At 52.0% G+C, this 18412-nt stretch overlaps 1 protein-coding gene across 1 annotated transcript in view; it reads left to right on the forward strand.

Moving 5' to 3' along the window:
- The window catches only part of FHL2 (four and a half LIM domains 2), a 45520-nt gene extending 27561 nt beyond the window's left edge, over positions 1-17959 (forward strand). Inside the window, exons 3-6 of the mRNA XM_079791747.1 lie at positions 1185-1359; positions 11998-12167; positions 14534-14720; positions 16680-17959. Of these exons, the coding sequence (XP_079647873.1) occupies positions 1185-1359; positions 11998-12167; positions 14534-14720; positions 16680-16831 (684 nt within the window). The 3' untranslated portion in view covers positions 16832-17959. The remainder of the gene's footprint in view (positions 1-1184; positions 1360-11997; positions 12168-14533; positions 14721-16679) is intronic.
- Positions 17960-18412: the final 453 nt, after the last annotated feature.

Genomic DNA, 18412 nt, shown 5'->3' on the forward strand with positions numbered 1-18412 from the left:
CAGAGCTGGGAATACCTGGAACAATAGAAAAATAATCCCGTTGAAGGTAAAGCTGGACGTAAACAGGTCGTTTTAATGTCGAACGGGTACTTTCAAAAGCCACTTGCACAGCACAAGTAGGAGGAGGTTTCTCCTTCAGGCAAGACCCAGGGCAGCCGGAGCCTGCAGCTCCCGTTCACTCTCGCTCACTCTTCCTGAAACGCAGGGGCTCCGTCTTCTCAGCTCCTGACCCATCGGTTCCTTATTTGCTCTTCCCACGGGCCAGACCCCCAGCCCTCGCGTCTCCGCGGGACCTTCTGCACGTTTCCACCTCTGCGACCCCCCTTCCCTGTCCTCCTCCTCCTGCACACGCAGTCCCCTGCACTGCCTTCAGGACGAACCGAGACGCGCGCAGGCCTACAGGGCCCGCCTGGCCCGCCTGGGTGGGAATGCGCCCCGGGGGGCCCGGCTGGAGCCCAGCGCCCGCTCCGGCAGGCACCGCGCCCCGCTCCCGCCCCTCCTCCACGCACATGCCGTTCTCTGCCCGGAGTGCCCGTCCCCGCCTCCCTCCCCGCTCACCGCCCTCTGCGGGCGTCCAGCCTCAGCTGGCGGCACCAACACGTGGCGTCTCCTGACACTTTCCCAGGTCCAGCCAGGTCCAGCCGGGGGCTCCTTCCCTGACTCGCCCTCTACCCGGGGCTCCCCCCCTGTCGCCACCACGGTGATCCCGCTGTCAGGGGGCTCTGCCCACCTCCCTTGGGGTCCCAGGGCTCCTGCAGCTCCAGAGGCTGTCGGTGAGAAGCCTGGACTTTCATGTTCTCAGTCTCTTTCTCAGAGATGGTACCTAAGGGGATCCATTCGCTTTTCAAAGCATCTCTCATCCTCTCTCCTCTCTCTCTCTCTCCGCCTCTCACACACCCGCCCTGTCTAAACAGTTTTCCAAAATGCAGTAAGGACAGCAGCCTAGCCCTCGCCTTACTCGTTTGAGCAGTAGGTGGAGGGCACGGCCCGGAATGCCCACAGCCTCCGGCCCTACCCTCGGCCTGCCTGCGGGTTGGCACAGGCCCGCTCCGCCCCCCCCCCCCCCCCGACTGTGTGTCTGGGTCTGCAGGACTTGTCCTACAAGGACCGGCCCTCCCCTCGGCCTGCCTGCGGGTTGGCACGGCCCCTCGCGGCCCCCCCTGACTGTGTGTCTGGGTCTGCAGGACTTGTCCTACAAGGACCGGCACTGGCACGAGGCCTGCTTCCACTGCTCCCGCTGCGAGAGCTCGCTGGTGGACAAGCCCTTCGCCGCCAAGGAGGACCAGCTGCTCTGCACCGACTGCTACTCCCACGAGTACTCGTCCAGGTGCCAGGAGTGCAAGAAGACCATCATGCCAGGTCAGGACCCCCGCGCACGCGGCTCTTCCCTCCCCTCGCTCGCGAATCTGTGTCGTGGTCCTGTCAGCAAGCATGCCTGCCCCCGGTGCCCGGGCAGCAGCGGGGTGTTCTAGGCTAGTGGGTGGAGAGGCGCCCGGGGCTCCGTCCTGGAGCTCACATTCTGCAGACGGACCCCCTTCAGAGCCACTCGGACGTGACTGGGCAAGGACTCGCCCGTCGGGGGGAGGGGGAGTGTCCCTCGCTGTTTAGGGGGAAAGTAGTTTGTCTTGTTTGGGTTTTTGCAGGAGAGAGGAATGTTTCCTTTCTAAAACTAGAGCGAACAAATATATGTGACATTTAAAAAATAAATCCTGTGAGACACACAGAAATGCGGCAAGTAGAATGCCCCGTGAGGGGCGACGACTTGGACCGGACGGCTGGCACAGGTGCAGACTTCGCTGTGGCCAGTTCGCCGGCGGCACCAGCAGGGCCGGCCTCCGCGCTCGGTTCCTCCCTCGGTGCGGCCTGCAGAGCACCGTTCCCTCAGGGACTGCTCCTGACCCGGCTCCTGCCGAGCTCCGTTCCACGTCCATGTCCGGAGTGGTGACCGGGCGCAGGAGCGTGGGCGGGGCTGGCTGTTGTTCCCACCCGTGTCCTGGCCTCTCCCTCCCTCCTTTGCTTCCTGTCCTCTGTCCTCAGGAAAGGTTAGACACGCAGAGGGGTCTCCAGTCGCCTGCTTTAGGGTCTGAGACTCCATCCTCTCTGACAAGGTGGAGACCCAGGCTCAGAAGTGTGTCTACGTGATTCTTAGAAGTTACTTTACAGCCTCAGTCCAGGGCCATTCAGGACAGCAGCCCTCAGCACCAACCCTGATCAAATACAAGTGTGTTTCCTGGGTTTGCATTTCTCTAGAGAAACAGAGAGATTTGCTTAAGGATTGGCTCCCGCGGCCTGGGAGCTGCAGGTCCGGGCCAGGCAGACGTGCAGAGTGGAGCCGGGGCAGCACGGGTCCCGCCTCGAGTCGGAGCCTCCGGAGCGGGGGCTGGGCTGCGGGGAGAGCTCCTGCCACTCGGGAAGCCTCAGCTCATTGGACGAGGCCCACCCACATCGGGAGAGTCACGTGCTTCAGTCGAAGTCTACTGACTTAAGGGTTAGTCACAGCCATAAAGCACTTTCACAGCAACATCAGGCCGGTGCACAACCCAACAACGGGCCATCATGGCTCACAGACAAGCCGACACTGAAACTAACCATCACAACTTCCGTTTCTTATGGTGTTTACTGGGGAGAGAAAATTCATGGTCAGATAACAAAAAAAAATCGAGCCTTAACTGGTGCACAGTCTCCAGTTAATGGGGAAGCTGGGTGGCGCCTTCTAGATTCCCGGCTCCGCGGCGGGGAGTGCTGTGTGGCGGCCACAATGCCACCTCGGCCATGTGAGCCTGCGGAGCAGGTGCGGGGCTCGGGCCGCCACTGTCCGCAGGGTCTGTCAGTCTGTACATGGCCCTTCAGCTGGACGCTTCCCCCTCTTGTCGCAGATGCCAACACTGAGACCAAGAGAGGCCAAGGACATAGCGAGCCCCTGGCGGGCGGGGCTCCTGTGGCGGAGACAGCAGCGAGGCGGGCGCATTCCCTGAGGGGCAGGCAGGGAGGGCCAGGGGTCTTCCCTCCACTGAGGACACCTCTCTTGCTGTTGCCTGGGGTTCAGCTCTGCAGCCCAGCAGATGGTTGCCGTGTGCTCAGCAGGTGCCCAGCCCAGAGCCCGGCTCCGGGTGCTCTCACCGGCGAGGGCCACTCCGGAGCAGCGTGGGCGAGGGGCAGGGATGGGGACATGCGGGCTGCCTTCGAGGCCCATCCAGACGGTGGGCTCGGGCTGGGTGAGTGGAAGGCGCCGTCCAGGTGAAGACACAGGGCAGTCAGCCGAAGCCCGGGAAGTCTGAGCCAGACTTGGCCCTGCCCTGCAGGAGCGTCCCTGGGGCACGGCCCTGCAGACCCGGATGCCCAGCTGTGTCTGCTTGGACAGGAGCGTCCAGGGCGGATGGGGAAAGCTCTCACTTCCCAGAGCAATGGCATGCTTCCAAGATTAGGGAGCAAAACACTGAGTAACTAAACTGGCATGTAAATGAAGGCAAACATAAGTGTGTCTTAGGACAGCCTGTGAAAGTTTCCTAAATGTTTTGAGATTGCCAAGACAGTCAGGATTCTGGGGCCTGGAGCAGGGCAGGGCTCAGTCCACTCCTGAGCACCCCTCCCCCACCCAGTGAGAGGGTCTGTCCTGGGATGATTCGGTGGGAATGTTGGAGAAGCCGTCTAGCCTTCTGGGATGGAGGAACGTGCCCAGAGCAGGGCAGTCAGGAAGGGGCGGGCGCTCGGGACTGCCCCATAGGAGCAGGCTGGAAGGATGAACTGGGTTTCAGCGAGTGGGGAAGTCAGAGAAGCACCAAGGGCAGGTGCGGAAAAAGCCTGGCGTGTGCAAAACCAGAAGGGAGAAAAGGGCGAGCACCAGATCATCACACACCCGCTTCCTTGCTGTGGTTTGATGTTTAAATGCTCCAACCAAATCAAGATGCACAGCGGTACAGAGCAAGGTGCTTTGGAGTCTAGACAGCTAGGGCGAGGCGTGTTCCCCATGAAAAAGTACCCTGGGGCCCGCACTCCATAGCAGTCAGCGTCGTGAGCTTTGCTGGGCTTGTGTGACACCCCACAGTGCGAGGGCTCACAGCGCTCACCCGCGAAACGCTGAGGCCTGGGCAGAGGTCTCCTGTAGAAGCACCACAGCCTGGGGGTGGGCTCGTGGGTCACAGTTCCAGGCTTCTGGAACCCCCTTGCTTATTTGAATCAGAGAGAAAGGCCCTAGCCGGTTTGGCTCAGTGGATAGAGCATTGGCCTGCAGACTGAAGGGTCCCGGGTTCCATTCTAGTCAAGGAAGGGCACCTGCCCAGGTTTCAGGCTCAATCCCCAGTGGGGGCGTGCAGGAGGCAGCCGGTCAATAATACTCTCATCATTGATGTTTCTGTCTCTCTCTCCCTCTCCCTTCCTCTCTGAAATAAATAAATATATATTTTAAAAAAACAACACTCTCCATCTGGAGAATCCGTCTACCATGCAGGTTCTGTTAGACGAGGTTTGCTGCCACCTGCTGGCCATGTTTTGCAGACCTTCTGCAGGTCTGTGTAAAGGGCCTCTCAGATGTGCCCACACCCGCTTTGGGCTGGACGTGCCCACGGGATGCCCTGCCGGGGACTGGACCGTTCCTGAGCCCTGGTGAGGATATAAGACTTGCTTCAGAAGCCACCAAGGATGCACTTGCACAGAGTTGCTTGGGGTCTGTGTTCACTGACAACGTCCTTGGCTGCTTGATCAGAGAGAGGGAAGGTCAGAGAGGAAAAGAGTAAGTGACGAAGGCATATTTGGAAAACTGAAGCCCCGAGACCAAAGTAAATTATTCTAGAATTTACATTGAAATCCCCCCACCACTGGTGGCTCTCTCTGTGGAGCACGCCGCGCCTCCCCTCCCCCAGGCCTTCCTCTCCCCTGCGCCCTCCCTGTGCCTGTATCCTCCGCTCCAAGGGCTTCTGGCCTCTGTAGCTTGTTTCCTGCGCCCATTTCTCCTACCACTCACTTCTGCCTCTGTGACTTTCTAAATAAACGATCTCTTATGCTTTAAAATAATAATAATCAAATAGCATCCACCATTTGTACTTGAAATTAAACTGCTTACGAGAATTTTCCTCGTTTCAGAATTCATCACCCCTGATTGAATTCCATAGGCTGTGAAGATCGCTATGCCCGCCCCCCTCACCACCACCGCAAAAATCCCGTGACTATGGGAGGTGGTGCCCAAATGTCTGATCCTGAAAGCACAGGGAGCTGAGAGAGTGGCCCCAAAACGACATCTACTAACATAACCACGTAATGCTTCTAATGGTTCTCGTCACATGCATCTCACCAACTTTCCCCAGCTAAAACGCAGCCCTGAGGCTTGTTGTATTGTTGTTGACTTAGAGACTGTAGACGCCTGCCTTGTGCTGCCTGCACTGTCTCAGAACGCTGCCACCCAGGTCCACGCAGGCGGACTCCTCTGCTGCTGGATCGCGAGCTGCAGTCATTCCACTGTAGCGTCCTTCCCGTGAGCCAGGGGGCGGCACCGTTTTCCATCAGGACCCAGACGTGTTAATATCCTGGTCTTTGCAGGCCACAGCCCTGTCACGGCTGCTCCCCTCTGCAGGCAGCGTGAAAGCTCCTGCGGAAGGACCCGTGAGTGGGTGTGGCTGGCTCCCATAAAACTTCCCTAGCAGCGGGCAGCGTCTGGGTTTGCCCCGGGCTGTGTGCAGCCAGCCGGCGAGCTGGCGCCACGCTTCTCCTTCCTTCACCCCTTATGCTCCCTTTCTCCGAGAACTTTACTTCTGCTTCACACCAGCAGTGCTCACATACTTGTCTGTCTTGAACCATGTCTTTCAGTAAATATGCACACTTTTTTGGTAAAGTATGGGGAAAACATCGATCAACGAGTATTGAATGTTTTCTGTGAATCAGGCATGGGGGTAGGGGTGGGGTGAACCAAAAAGCATTTCTGTTCTCCATCTTCTTCTTATTTATTTTTAAAATTTATTTTATTTTTTACAACATACAAAATAAATCCTGCAAGTAACAGGATTAGTTCTATTATATTCTAAAATATTTTTTTCTCTGGCTCTATTTTTGTTCATCAGTTTATGTTGTTCGTTATAGTCCACCAATGAGTGGGATCATGTGGTATTTATCTTTCACTGACTGGCTTATTTCGCTTAGCATAATGCTTTCCAGGTCCACCATGCTGTTGCAAATGGTAAAATTTCCTTCTTTTTTATAGTGGCATAGTATTCCACTGTGTAGATGTACCACAGTTTTTAATCCACTCATCTGCTGATGGGCACTTAGGCTGTTTTCCAAATCTTAGCTACTGTAAATTGTGCTGCTATGAACATAGGGGTGCATATGTCCTTTCTGATTGGTGTTTCTGATTTCTTGGGATATATTCCTAGAAGTGGGTTTATTGGGTCAAATGGGGGTTTCATTTTTAATTTTTTGAGGAAACTCCATACTGTTTTCCTCAGTGGCTGCACCAGTCTGCATTCTCACCAGGAGTGCACAAGGGTTCCCTTTTCTTCACATCCTCACCAGCACTTGTCATTTGTTGATTTGTTGATGATAGCCATTCTGACAGGTGTGAGATGGTACTGCATTGTCGTTTTGATTTGCATCTCTCAGATGATTAGTGACTTTGAGCATGTTTTCATATGTCTCTTGGCCTTCTGTATGTCCACTTTCGAAAAGTGTCTATTTAAGTCCTTTGTTCATTTTCTGATTGGATTGTTCATCTTCCTTTTGTTAAGTTGTATGAGTTCCCTGTAAATGTTGTAGATTAAACCCTTATCAGATATAACATTGACAAATATGTTCTCCCATGCATTAGGCTCTCTTGTTGTTTTGTTGATGGTTTCTTTTGCAGAAGCTTTTTATTTTGATGTAGTCCCATTTGTTTATTTTCTCTTTAGTTTCCATGAACTGTATCAGTAAAGATATTGTTATGACATATGTCTGTTGTTTTGCTGCCTATGGATTCTTCCAAGATTTTTATGGTTTCCCATCTTATGTTTAAGTCCTTTATCCATTTTGAGTTTATTTTTGTGTATGGTGTAAGTTGGTGATTTAGTTTCACTTTTTTTGTATATATCTGTCCAATTTTCCAAACACCATTTATTGAAGAGACTGTCTTGACTCCATTGTATGCTCTTGCATCCTTTGTCTAATATTAATTGAGCTTGATGGCTTGGATTGATTTCTGGGTTCTCTGTTTTGGTTCCATTGGTCTATGTGTCTGTGCCAGTACCAGGCAGTTTTGAGAACAGTGGTTTTGTAATATAGTTTGATATCTGGTATTGTGATCCCTCCAACTTTGTTCTTCTTTCTCAGTATGGCTGTGGCTATTCGGAGTCTTTTTTTTATTCCATATGAATTTTTGGAGAGTTTGTTCTAGGTCCGTGAAATATGCCATTGGTATCTTAATGGGGAGTGCATTGAATGTATAGATTGCTTTGGGTAGTATGGACATTTTAATGATGTTGATTCTACCAATCCATGAACATGATGTATTCTTCTATTTGTTTATATCTTCCTCTATCTCTTTTATCAACGTCCTGTAGTTTTCTGAGTATAGGTCTTTTACCTCCTTAGTTAAGTTTATTCCTGGGTATCTTAGTTTTATTTTGTGCAATGGTAAATGGACTTATTTATTTATTTACTTTTTAGTTTCTCTCTGAGTTAATTATTGGTGTATAAAAAAGCCATAGATTTATGGGTGTTAATTTTGTATTCTACTACATTGCCAAAATCATTTATGAAGTCTAGTTTTTTTATGGAGACTTTAGGATTTTCTATGTATAATATCATGAGAATAATGACAGTTTTACTTAATTTCCAATTTGGATGCCTTTTATTTCTTCTTCTTGTCTAATCGCTATGGCTAGCACTTCTAGTACTATGTCAAATAGGAGTGGTGAAAGTGGACATCCCTGTCTTGTTCCTGTTCTTAGGGGAAATGGTTTTTGTAGTTTTTGCCCACTGAGTGTGATATTGGCTGTAGGTTTGTCATATATTGCCTTTATCATATTGAGATATGTTCCCTCTATTCCCACATTGCTGAGAAATTTTATCAAAAATGGGTGTTGGGTTTTGTCAAATGCTTTCTCTGCATCTATTGATATGATCATGTGATTTTTGTCTTTCAATTGGTTTATGTGATGTTTCACATTTATTTGCGAATATTGTACCATCCTTGCATCCCTGGAATAAATCCCACTTGTATATTCTGCTGCATGGGCATGATATGTTCTCTAAATGTCAATTAAATCCACCTGACCTAGTGTGTCCTTGATCGTGGTGTATGATATTTTTAATATATTGTTGGATCCGATTTACTAATATTTTGTTGAAGATTTTAGCACCTGTGTTCATCAGGGATATTGGCCTGTAATTCTCTTTCTTTGTAGTGTCTTTATCTTGTTTTAGAATTAGGATAATGCTGGCCTCATAAAAAGAGTTTGGAAGTGTTTCTTCCTCTTAGATTTTCTGAAATAGTTGAGGAGTATAGGTGTTGGTTCTTCTTTGAATGTTTGGTAAAACTCCCCTGTGAATACGTCTGGACCTGGGCTTTTGTTTGCTGGGAGTTTTTTTATTACTTCTTCTATTTCATCAGTTGTTATTGGCCTATTCAGGTTTTCTGATTCTTCCTGATTCAGTTTTGGGAGATTGTATTTTTTCTGGGAATTTGTCCATTTTATCCACATTGTCCAGCTTGTTGGTATATAGTTGTTCATAGTATTTTCTTACAATCCTTTGTATTTCTGTGGTGTCAGTGGTTACTTCTCCACTTTTGTTTCTGATTTTATTTATTTGGGTCCTCTCTCATTGTTTTTTGATTAGTCCTTTAGAGGCACTGTTTCCTTGTTAAGTTTTTGTCTGGAAGATCTATCCAGTGAAGTGAAAGGAGCGTTAGAGTTCCCTACTATGACTGTATTGTTATCTATCTCTCTGTTAAAGTTCGCTGGAAATTTTTTTGTTGGTTTTTTTTTTTTTATAATATACTTAGGTGCTCCTATATTAGGTGCATATATATGTGTGTTTTTTCTGTTTTGTTTTTTTAAAATATATTTTATTGATTTTTTACAGAGAGGAAGGGAGAGGGATAGAGAGCTAGAAACATCGATGAGAGAGAAACATCGACCAGCTGCCTCCTGCACACCCCCTACCGGGGATGTGCCCGCAACCAATGTACATGCCCTTGACCGGAATCAAACCTGGGACCCTTCAGTCCGCAGACCGACGCTCTATCCACTGAGCCAAACCGGTTTCGGCGGTGCATATATGTTTACCAGGGTTATATCCTCTTGTTGGATCGATCCCTTTAGTATTATGTGGTGACCTTTGTTGTCTCCTGTAATGGCCTTCATTTTAAAGTTTATTTTGTCGGATATAAGTATTGCAACTCCAGCTTTATTTTCTTTTCCATTTGCATGGAAAATATTTTCCCATCCCTTCACTGTCATTCTCTGTGAGTCTTTTGTTTTGAGGTGGGTCTGTTGTTGACTGCATATAATTGAGTCGTGTTTTTTTATTCATTCAGCTACCCTTCGCCTTTTGATGGGAGCATGTAATCCATTTACACTTGGGTTATTATTGATAGGTACTTATTTATTGCCATTTTAATTCTGTATGGCTAGGTTTCTCTCTCGCTTTCTTCTTCTCATTATGGCAGTCCCTTTAGCATTTCTTGTAATGCTGGCTTGGTAGTGATGTGCTCCATTAGCCTTTTTTTGTCTGGGAAGTTCTTTATTTGACCATCTATTTTGAATGATAGCTTTACTGGATATAGTAATCTTGGTCTCAGATCCTTGCTTTCCATTACCTTGAGTACTTCATGCCATTCCCTTCTGGCCTGTAGAGTTTCTGATGAGAAATCAGATGTCAGCCTTATGGGGACCCCTTTGTAGGTAACAGTTTGCTTTTCTCTTGCTGCCTTTCAGATTCTCTCTTTGTCTTTAAATTTTGGCATTTTAATTATGATGTGTCTGGGCGTGGTCCTGTTTGGGTTCTTCTTACTTGGGACTCTCTGTGCCTCCTGAACTTGTGTGACTTTTTCCTTTACCAGGTTAGGGAAATTTTCTGCCATTATTTCTTTAAACACGTTCTCTATTCCTTTCTCCCTTTCCACCTCTTTGGCACACCTGCTATTCTAATATTATTATGTTTCACATTGTCCCACAGCTCCCTTAAGCTGTCCTCCTGTTTTTTTAATGTTTTTTTTTTTTTCTTTTTGGTTCTCTGATTGAGTGATATTTTCAACTCTGTCTTCTAATTCACTGATTTGATCCTTAGCTTCCCCTAATCTGCTGTGTTCTTTATTTGTGTTATGTCATTCTTTATCTCAGACTGTTCTTTTTTCATAGTTACTATATCTTTTTTCATTCTGTTGAGCATCTTTAACATCATTACTCTGAACTCTGCTTCATATAAATTTCTTATCTCTGCTTCATTTATCTCTTCTTCTGGAGAATTCACTAATTCTTTCATTTGAGGGTTGTTTCTTTGCCTTCTCATTTTGGTTGTCTATTTGGGCTTGTGACTATATATTGGTAGATCCTCTACACCTCTCGATCTCTAGTATAGGACAGTATTAAAGGCTGTTTCTGACTAATTGGATCAGGCAAAGATTCAAAGCCTCCAGAGACCACCTCTGTCTACAGACTGATAGGATTCCTACTTGAATTGCCCCCAGACAATTGTCCTCAGGTGTGGCGAGAGTTTTTTGAACGGGCTGGGCAGTTGCTTCTGCCTGGAAGCTAATTGTTATTTTTAATCTCTTGATTGGACTGAGTGCAAGGTGTTTTCCAATAGGGTGTGTTGACTGTCTTCTCCCCAGGCAAGGCAGATGTCTATGTGGGAAAGATGTCCTCTGCTATGTGAGGGAATTACTCAGCCCAGGAAACTTGGGGTGTCTGCCTTCTGAGCTCCATCCCCTGAGTCCCCAGTCCTGGCTTCTGCTCTCACAGGTCCAGTCCACTCACCCTCCCTCTTCCTGAGCACAAGATGGGTGGCTCCACAGGGAATTATGTGCATTGGCCCTTTAAGAGGGTGCCTGAATTTTCAGCTGGCACTCCCTGGCAGACAGCACCTCACTGCTTTTCACACCCAGATGTTATGTGGGTACCCTTCTCAGTTCTGGTGCTTTCTGCTGGGGGACCCAGCTTAGAGATTAGATCCCAGAGTTCTCAGTGGCACCCTCCTGCCCGCCCCCACAGCTGAGATATCTCTCTGGGACTTCAGTTGCTGTTTGTGGGTGCCCACCAGCCCTTTTGTGCCTCCTCCCTTCCCATTCTCTATGGGGTCTCTACTTTCAGTCCTCAGCTAGCAGGGTTCTCTCCTGCGAGTTTTCCGTTGATTATTCAGGAAGTTTTTCTGTATTTTAGTTGTAATTCCAGTTTGTTCCTGGGATTATGTCCATGCAGCATCCACTTTCTCTGCAGCCATTTTTAGTCCTCTGTTCTCCATCTTCTTAATCGACTTGAAGAAATTATGTGAACATATCACATGATAATAGTTACTCGGAAGGAAGTGAGATGTCACTCGTTTACTGGTAGCGCGGGCGCAGTGTGGGAGGCACTGGGCATCACAGCTCAGTGTGCACCACCTTGCTGGGTGAGATGTGGAGGGTCCTGGCTGAGCCGGGTGCGGGGAGGGGGTGGGGGGGGCTCCAGGTTCCTTCCCCCCTGCCATTTCCATCCCCGCAGCAGCAGGGCTGTTCATACAGGTCCCTCTGCTCCGGATTCACGGGTTAGTCTGAGCTATGCCAGATTTCTTTGTGTTTTGCAATGCTGAGAGACAAGAATATTTTTTCACGTCATGTGCACACACACACACTGAGTATGTGCAGATGTTGTTCTAGGAGCTGGGTGTACGGCAGTGGGCACGTCTCTACAACCTAGAAAGCATCCCACTTAGAGGCGAGCCTTTGAGAGCGAAGCACCTCGCTGTGCGCAGACCGAGCGGGTGGCCGGGCCCAGTGCAGACTGCACCCAGCCGTCGGTCACAGCGCCGCTCTGTTCTTGCCTGTCACCACAGGTACCCGCAAGATGGAGTACAAGGGCAGCAGCTGGCACGAGACCTGCTTCATCTGCCACCGCTGTCAGCAGCCCATCGGGACCAAGAGCTTCATCCCCAAGGACGAGCAGAACTTCTGCGTGCCCTGCTACGAGAAGCAGCATGCCCTGCAGTGTGTTCAGTGCAAAAAGGTACCCGAGCCTGCTGGACCTTGCACACGCGAGTCAGTGTGGGCCACGGCCCACCCGCTCGCCCTTCCCGAAAGAGGTGACGGCTGTGACACCGGAACGGCACGAAAGTTACACCTGTGTCGCCCTCTGTCCATAATTCTCATGTGCTCCGGACACTGGCCCATGGGACCTGTGTTCCAGTCTTTTCAGGCATGAGCACTGTGGTCTGAGATAAAATCCTTCATTCCTTCCTTCTCCTTTCCCCGATGTGTGCTCATGTGTGACTCGATGTGAGGAGAACTTATGAACCCAGAGCCGTCTCTGTTATCTTGCTCTGGAAGAAACTAAGCCAGAAGCCAACTGCTGTGAGAGGAAAAGAGGCGGTGGGAGGGCAAAGTCAGGGAATGGCCGATCGGGGAGGGCAGATCATCAGTTACCCGTCCCGGCGGCCCGGGCCGCGGCTGTGTGGCCGTTAGGTTAGAGAGGCAGAGCCCTGCACCCGGAGGAAGCCGTCTCCCTCCCGCCTGTCCTGTCCCCTCGTCTGTGCCCTTCAGGTGTAGCTTCGGTTCCCAGTGTCCGCTCACACACACAGGTCCCGACACCCTCCACCGCCACCAGCGCCCTGGCCTGCTGTCACGGGACTAAGTGCAGGCCGGCTCCCGCCCGTTGTCTGTCTGTGCCGTGTCCCCATTCCCTGCCAGCCACCTGCCTGCACGTTTCACAGGGCACAGTATTAGGCTTTTCTTCAGTCTCCACCTCCTTTCCTTCTCTCGTTTCCATTTTTTCTTTGCTATTTTGAATTCCATTTCTCCCGTGCCCCCGCTCACAACCATGTGTCTGTGCTGTTTATTCCTTCATCCCTTCATGGAGCCCTCTTCCCTGCGCACTTCCTTTTTGTTGCTGTTTCTCAGTGAGACCCACGGGAACTTCCCTCTAGAGCAGGGTTCTCAACCGTTCTAATGCCGCGACCCTTGAATACAGTTCCTCATGTTGTGGTGACCCCCAAGCATAAAATTATCTTCTTTGCTACTTCATAACTGTAATTTTGCTACTGTTAATGAATCGTAATGTAAATATCTGTGTTTTCCGATGGTCTTAGGATCGTGACCCACAGGTTGAGAACCGCTAGCAGGGTCGCCTAAGACCATCGGAAAACACAGATATTTACATTACGATTCATTAACAGCAAAATTACAGTTATGAAGTAGCAACGAAAATAATTTTATGGTTGGGGGTCACCACCACATGAGGAACTGTATTCAAGGGTCGCGGCATTAGAACGGTTGAGAACCACTGCTCTAGAGGGTCCTCTGCCTCGGCCTTCTTCCCACCTCACTGTCCTGTTCCGTGGGGAAATGAAGGCACGCCGTGTGGGCTGCCCGTGTGTGTGTTCATCAGCACACCTGTCAGCGTTCATGCCAGAAGCTGTGGTGGGGCGTGGAGTCTGGATGGCAGAGCGAGGGAGGCTGTTCCAGATGAAGCACCTGCCACAGAAACGCCCTGTAGCCTCAGACATACTTTGCCACCAACATATTTTGCATAAATTCTCCTCCTTAGAGAAGCACTTTTGGATAACGACTAATGGTTTATACTTTAATGAAGAGACTACAGGATAGAAGGAAGTCCTGAACTCTGTACCTACTTTGCTGTTTACTAGCTATGAATTCTCAGGCAAGTCACTTGATGTCTCAGGGTCTCAGTTTGTTCATCTGCAAGATGGAAGTCCTATCTGTCTCTATAAGGACTGGAGCAGGAGCTGGACGGGCAGCAGTGTTCAGGACACACTGCGAGTGCCAGTGCCGCGTCCTCCGTCGTGCGTGGCCGGCCCGCGGCCAGCTGACACCCGGACTCGGCTCTGTCCTCATCCGTTGGGTAACTGGACACGGAAAGCAACAGGCAAACGGGGAGTAGCAGGTCAGGTGGAGGTTGCTGACCAGTGTGTGTGCCTGGCTTCCGCAGTCCTAGAGCTGAGCCGGGCGAGGAGGGGGCCTGGGGCCCTCCCAGCTGCGCTGCGGCCCTGCAGGCCCGTCCCACGTGGCCTTAGCCTCTTCCACAGCAGTGACTGGACCAGGGGGACCCGGGTCATTACAGACAGGCGGCCCCGGGCCCAGGCCTTCGCGGTCAGGGTTAGGTTAGGATCGCCCTCCTCGCTGCAGGCTCCGGCCTTCACCCCGGCACTGCCTCCTGCCCCTGACACCTGCGCCCAGCCCAGCACCCTCTGAGGACGGAGGGCGGGCCCCTTGCACCCACGTCACTAGCAGGAAGCCAGGGTCTGCAGCAGGGACTGTGAGGGCCGGGAAGAGGTTTCTCAGTGACCTTGAGCCAGAACTGACGTTTCCCGGAGGCTGCTCTGCCTCAGGACCTGACCCCGCCCTCTTGCCTCCCAGCCCATCACCGCCGGAGGGGTCACCTACCGGGAGCAGCCCTGGCACAAGGAGTGCTTTGTGTGCACCGCCTGCAAGAAGCCGCTGTCCGGGCAGCGCTTCACGTCCCGGGACGAGTTCGCCTACTGCCTGGACTGCTTCTGCGACCTGTATGCCAAGAAGTGTGCCGGCTGCACCAACCCCATCAGCGGTGAGTGTCTGGGCCACCAGGCCGCGGCCCCGCCCCTCCTCGCGAGCCAAGGCCGACGGGTGAGAGTCCGGCCCGTGGGCTTGCTGCACGGGCAGGCCTTGCAGAGGCTGAGGGCCGGGTGCCGGGCCCTGCGGTAAAGCGTGTTGTGCTTGGTGCTGGTGGCGGTCTTGCCTTCAATTTGTAAGAACCCAGCGTCTGCCAAGTGCAGTAACGCCCCTGGCAGTGGGGGGAGGTCGGCCCGCGCTCCTGGGCGCTCCAGGCCTCCGCCTGAGCCGACCTTCCTGCCGGCCTCCGCTCCTTGGCACCCTGGACACTTGGACAGGGCACACGTGCCCCCCGGCTCACCTGAGCGCTGACGCCCACGTGAATGGCCTGTTCTCAGGGGCCGTCTGTTCCTGCTTTGGGCCGGGTTCCCTCCAGAACCGCAGTCTGTGTGGGGGGCAGCCGTCTGTGCAGTGACGGGAATGTCACCCTCGCAGCGTGCTGCTTCCCCAGCGTGCGCCACCCCGGCCGTCAGAGGGCAGAGGGCAGCCTTCTGGGGAGCTCCTTCTATCCCCCAAGGCTGGGCAAAGCGGGCGGGCAGGCAGGCACTGGCCTAAACTATGAAACAGGAATTCAGTGCGGGGACCAGACGGCCGGTCAGACTGCAGTCTCGGGAGGGTTCACCACAAGTGGCCACACAAATCGGGGCGCGCTGGGAGGGGAGAGGGGAGACTACACCAGCACAGAAGCTTGCGGGTTCCATCCCCAATCGGGTGCTTACAGGAGGCAAGCGATCCCTGTTTCTCTCTCACATCAATGTTTCGCTCTCCCTCTCCCTCTCCCTTCCTCTCTGTAACAAAAAGAAAAGAAAAACAAGTAAGGCATACCTGGGAGCCGTTGTGGGTTCAGTGTGGAGTCTAGACCACCACAGTGCAGCCAGTGTCACAGTAAAGTGAGTTGTAAGCTTCTTGCTGGTGAGGGTCTGGCCTTCAGTGTATAAAGAACACAGCGTGTGTGGGCGCAGCGAAGCGCAGTGAGCGAGGTCTGCGTCTCCCAGCCCTCACTGTCCAGCTGAGGCCTGGTCTCCCCCACGTTAGAGATTTAACGCCTAATCTCAGCCTCGCCAGTTAAGTTACAAAAGCAACTACCTTTCCACGAATTACAGGCTTCCCGTGCTAGTCGGAGACTTCAGCCTGAGCCAGTGGAGTGGTCAGTGCGGCTGTCTTATGTTTAATGTGGTAGACTGGACCATGAACTCTGGAAAGAGCTATCATTGCAATTCATGATCTAAATCCCATCAGAATCGATCCAAACTCCCAGAGAGCGAGACCTTGATCTACCTCATTCCCGGGGCTCTGGGGCAGCACCCACACGCTGGTGACAGCAGCAGTGCCGCTCAGACCGTGACAGGGGTCAGCCATCAAACGGGGCCAAGCACCCAAACTGAACAGTGTTCCCACCTTTTCGTTTAGAATCTGAGCCAGTTCTCTGCAGCCCACACACCCTCCTAAGCTGCTCTCGCCTGACTCCCGTCTCCCACCAGCGCCACGAAACCTCCGCCTCGCCCTCTCCCACCACCTCACGGCACGCTTCTGGGGCTTGTCTCATGACTGCCCTCTGCCAGGAAGCGCACCCCTCCTCCACACCCACCCACTGTTTCTGTGCGGTCTTTCCCGGCCATTCCAGAGAAAAGGGACCTTTTCTCTTCACCCTCCCTGGGAGCGCTTCACGCATTGAGTCGGTGCCGGCCACGCGCCCGGTGAGGGGCGCTCAGCTGTCTGAGTGCCTTCTGGTGGGCACCCGGGCTCTGGAACTGGGGTGCGCCCCACACGCTGCTCTCCAGCTGTTTCTCCTTGGAGTGCTGAGCCCCTCGGGCTGTGCCTGGATCCCACTCCCAGGAACGGAGCCAGAACTCCTGGTGCAGCCCCAGCGCCCAGCCCGGCTGTGCTCACCCGTGTCCTCCTTCTCCGCCGACAGGACTTGGCGGCACAAAGTACATCTCCTTCGAGGAGCGGCAGTGGCACAACGACTGCTTCAACTGCAAGAAGTGCTCCCTGTCGCTGGTGGGCCGCGGCTTCCTCACCGAGAGGGACGACATCCTGTGCCCCGACTGCGGGAAGGACATCTGAGTGCGGCTCTGGCCTCACGCAGGCCCGCATCCCCGCGTCCCCGTGTCCCCGCGCGGGGCAGCATGGAGCCCGCCTCCAGCCGCACCAGGCTTTCCTCTTGTGCTTCTCAGCGATAGTCACGTTGTGTAAACCCTTCCCCCTTTCTACTAGCCCAGTCCCGGGGGAGGAGAAACCCTTATGGAGACATTAGGTGGGAAGATGGTTGTGAGTTTTTATAACCAAGCAAGGCAAATCCAAGTGCAAACTTCCTATTGAATATCTTTATAAATGTATCTTTCTTTCACTGCATATTTAATTTTAAGTGCAATTAACATGTCAGGAACTTGAAAATAATGACGAGCTGGTCCCTACAGCTGTCACTTCCTGTCGTGTGAGGCCTGCGGCAAGATTGTATGACTTGCAATAAAGCTACCCAGCACCGAGTGGGAGTGGGAGTGCACAGTAAGGCTGCGTCACCGCACTGAGCTGCGCCGTCCATGCACCGTCTGAGGGGCGGGCCCTGGCGGGCGGGCATGTTGACTGAAACGATCGCACCTTTCACTGACAAGCTTCCCATCAGCACACGCTGCCTTCTCCGACCCCGCCCCAAACTCCCGAATTTAACGCTCTGACTTGATGCAGTTACGTGAGCTCCGAGGGAGCCTGTGACAATGAAGGCAGTTTGGGGCCCCGGAGAGCTCAGAGCTTTCCTGTCGCCAGGGATCTTGCACTGACCTGCCTTCTCTTCGTAAGGTGAGGGACTGCAAAAGGGCGCAGCGCCGAGAGGCCAGAGGTGGCAGCTCGCTGTGTATTCCCGGCGCCTGAGCAGTTAGGGCATTCTGGCGCCTGCGGGAAGTGCAGAATCACTGCTGTAAAGATGCCACTCAGAGCTCCTGGCTGGGCAGCAGTCTGTCAGTCACCTGGACAGCAGGCTCCACACCTGAAAGCACTGAGCAGTTTATGAGCTCGAGCCTTGCATATTTCTTTATCCAGGAGAGTAACAATGCTGACCTTTGGTCCTCCGTTTCCTAAGACAAAGCCGCATGATAAAATGATAAGGTGTCCAATCAGGAAGAATATATGCACCCCTATGTTCATAGCAGCGCAATTTACAATAGTTAAGATCTGGAAACAGCCCAAGTGCCCATCAGAAAAAAAGTGGATAAAAGCTGAGGTTGCCCTGGCTGGTGGCTCAGTGGCTAGAGCACCAGCCAAGAACCAAAGGGTCCCGGGTTCGATTCTGGTCAAGGGCACATACCTAGGCTGCAGGTTACCCACTCCAGTTGGGGTGCATATGGGAGGCAACTGATTGATGTGGCTCTCCCATGTCAGTGTTTATCTCTTCTCTCCTTCGCCCCCCTCCTTCCACTCTCTCTAAAATCAATGGAAGAAATAGCCTCCAGTAAGAATTAACAAAAAAGCTGCGGTACATTTACACCATGGAATATTACGTAGCAGTAAAAAATAATGATCTCTTACCCTTAGAGACAGCATGGAGGGACCTGGAGAGTATCATGCTAAGTGAAATAAGCCAGAGAAAGACAAGTATCACATGATCTCACTCATATGTGGAAGCTAATGAACAAAATAAACTCACAAACA

Source organism: Cnephaeus nilssonii, assembly GCF_951640355.1.
Source record: "Cnephaeus nilssonii genome assembly, chromosome: 15".
NCBI lineage: Eukaryota > Metazoa > Chordata > Mammalia > Chiroptera > Vespertilionidae > Cnephaeus > Cnephaeus nilssonii.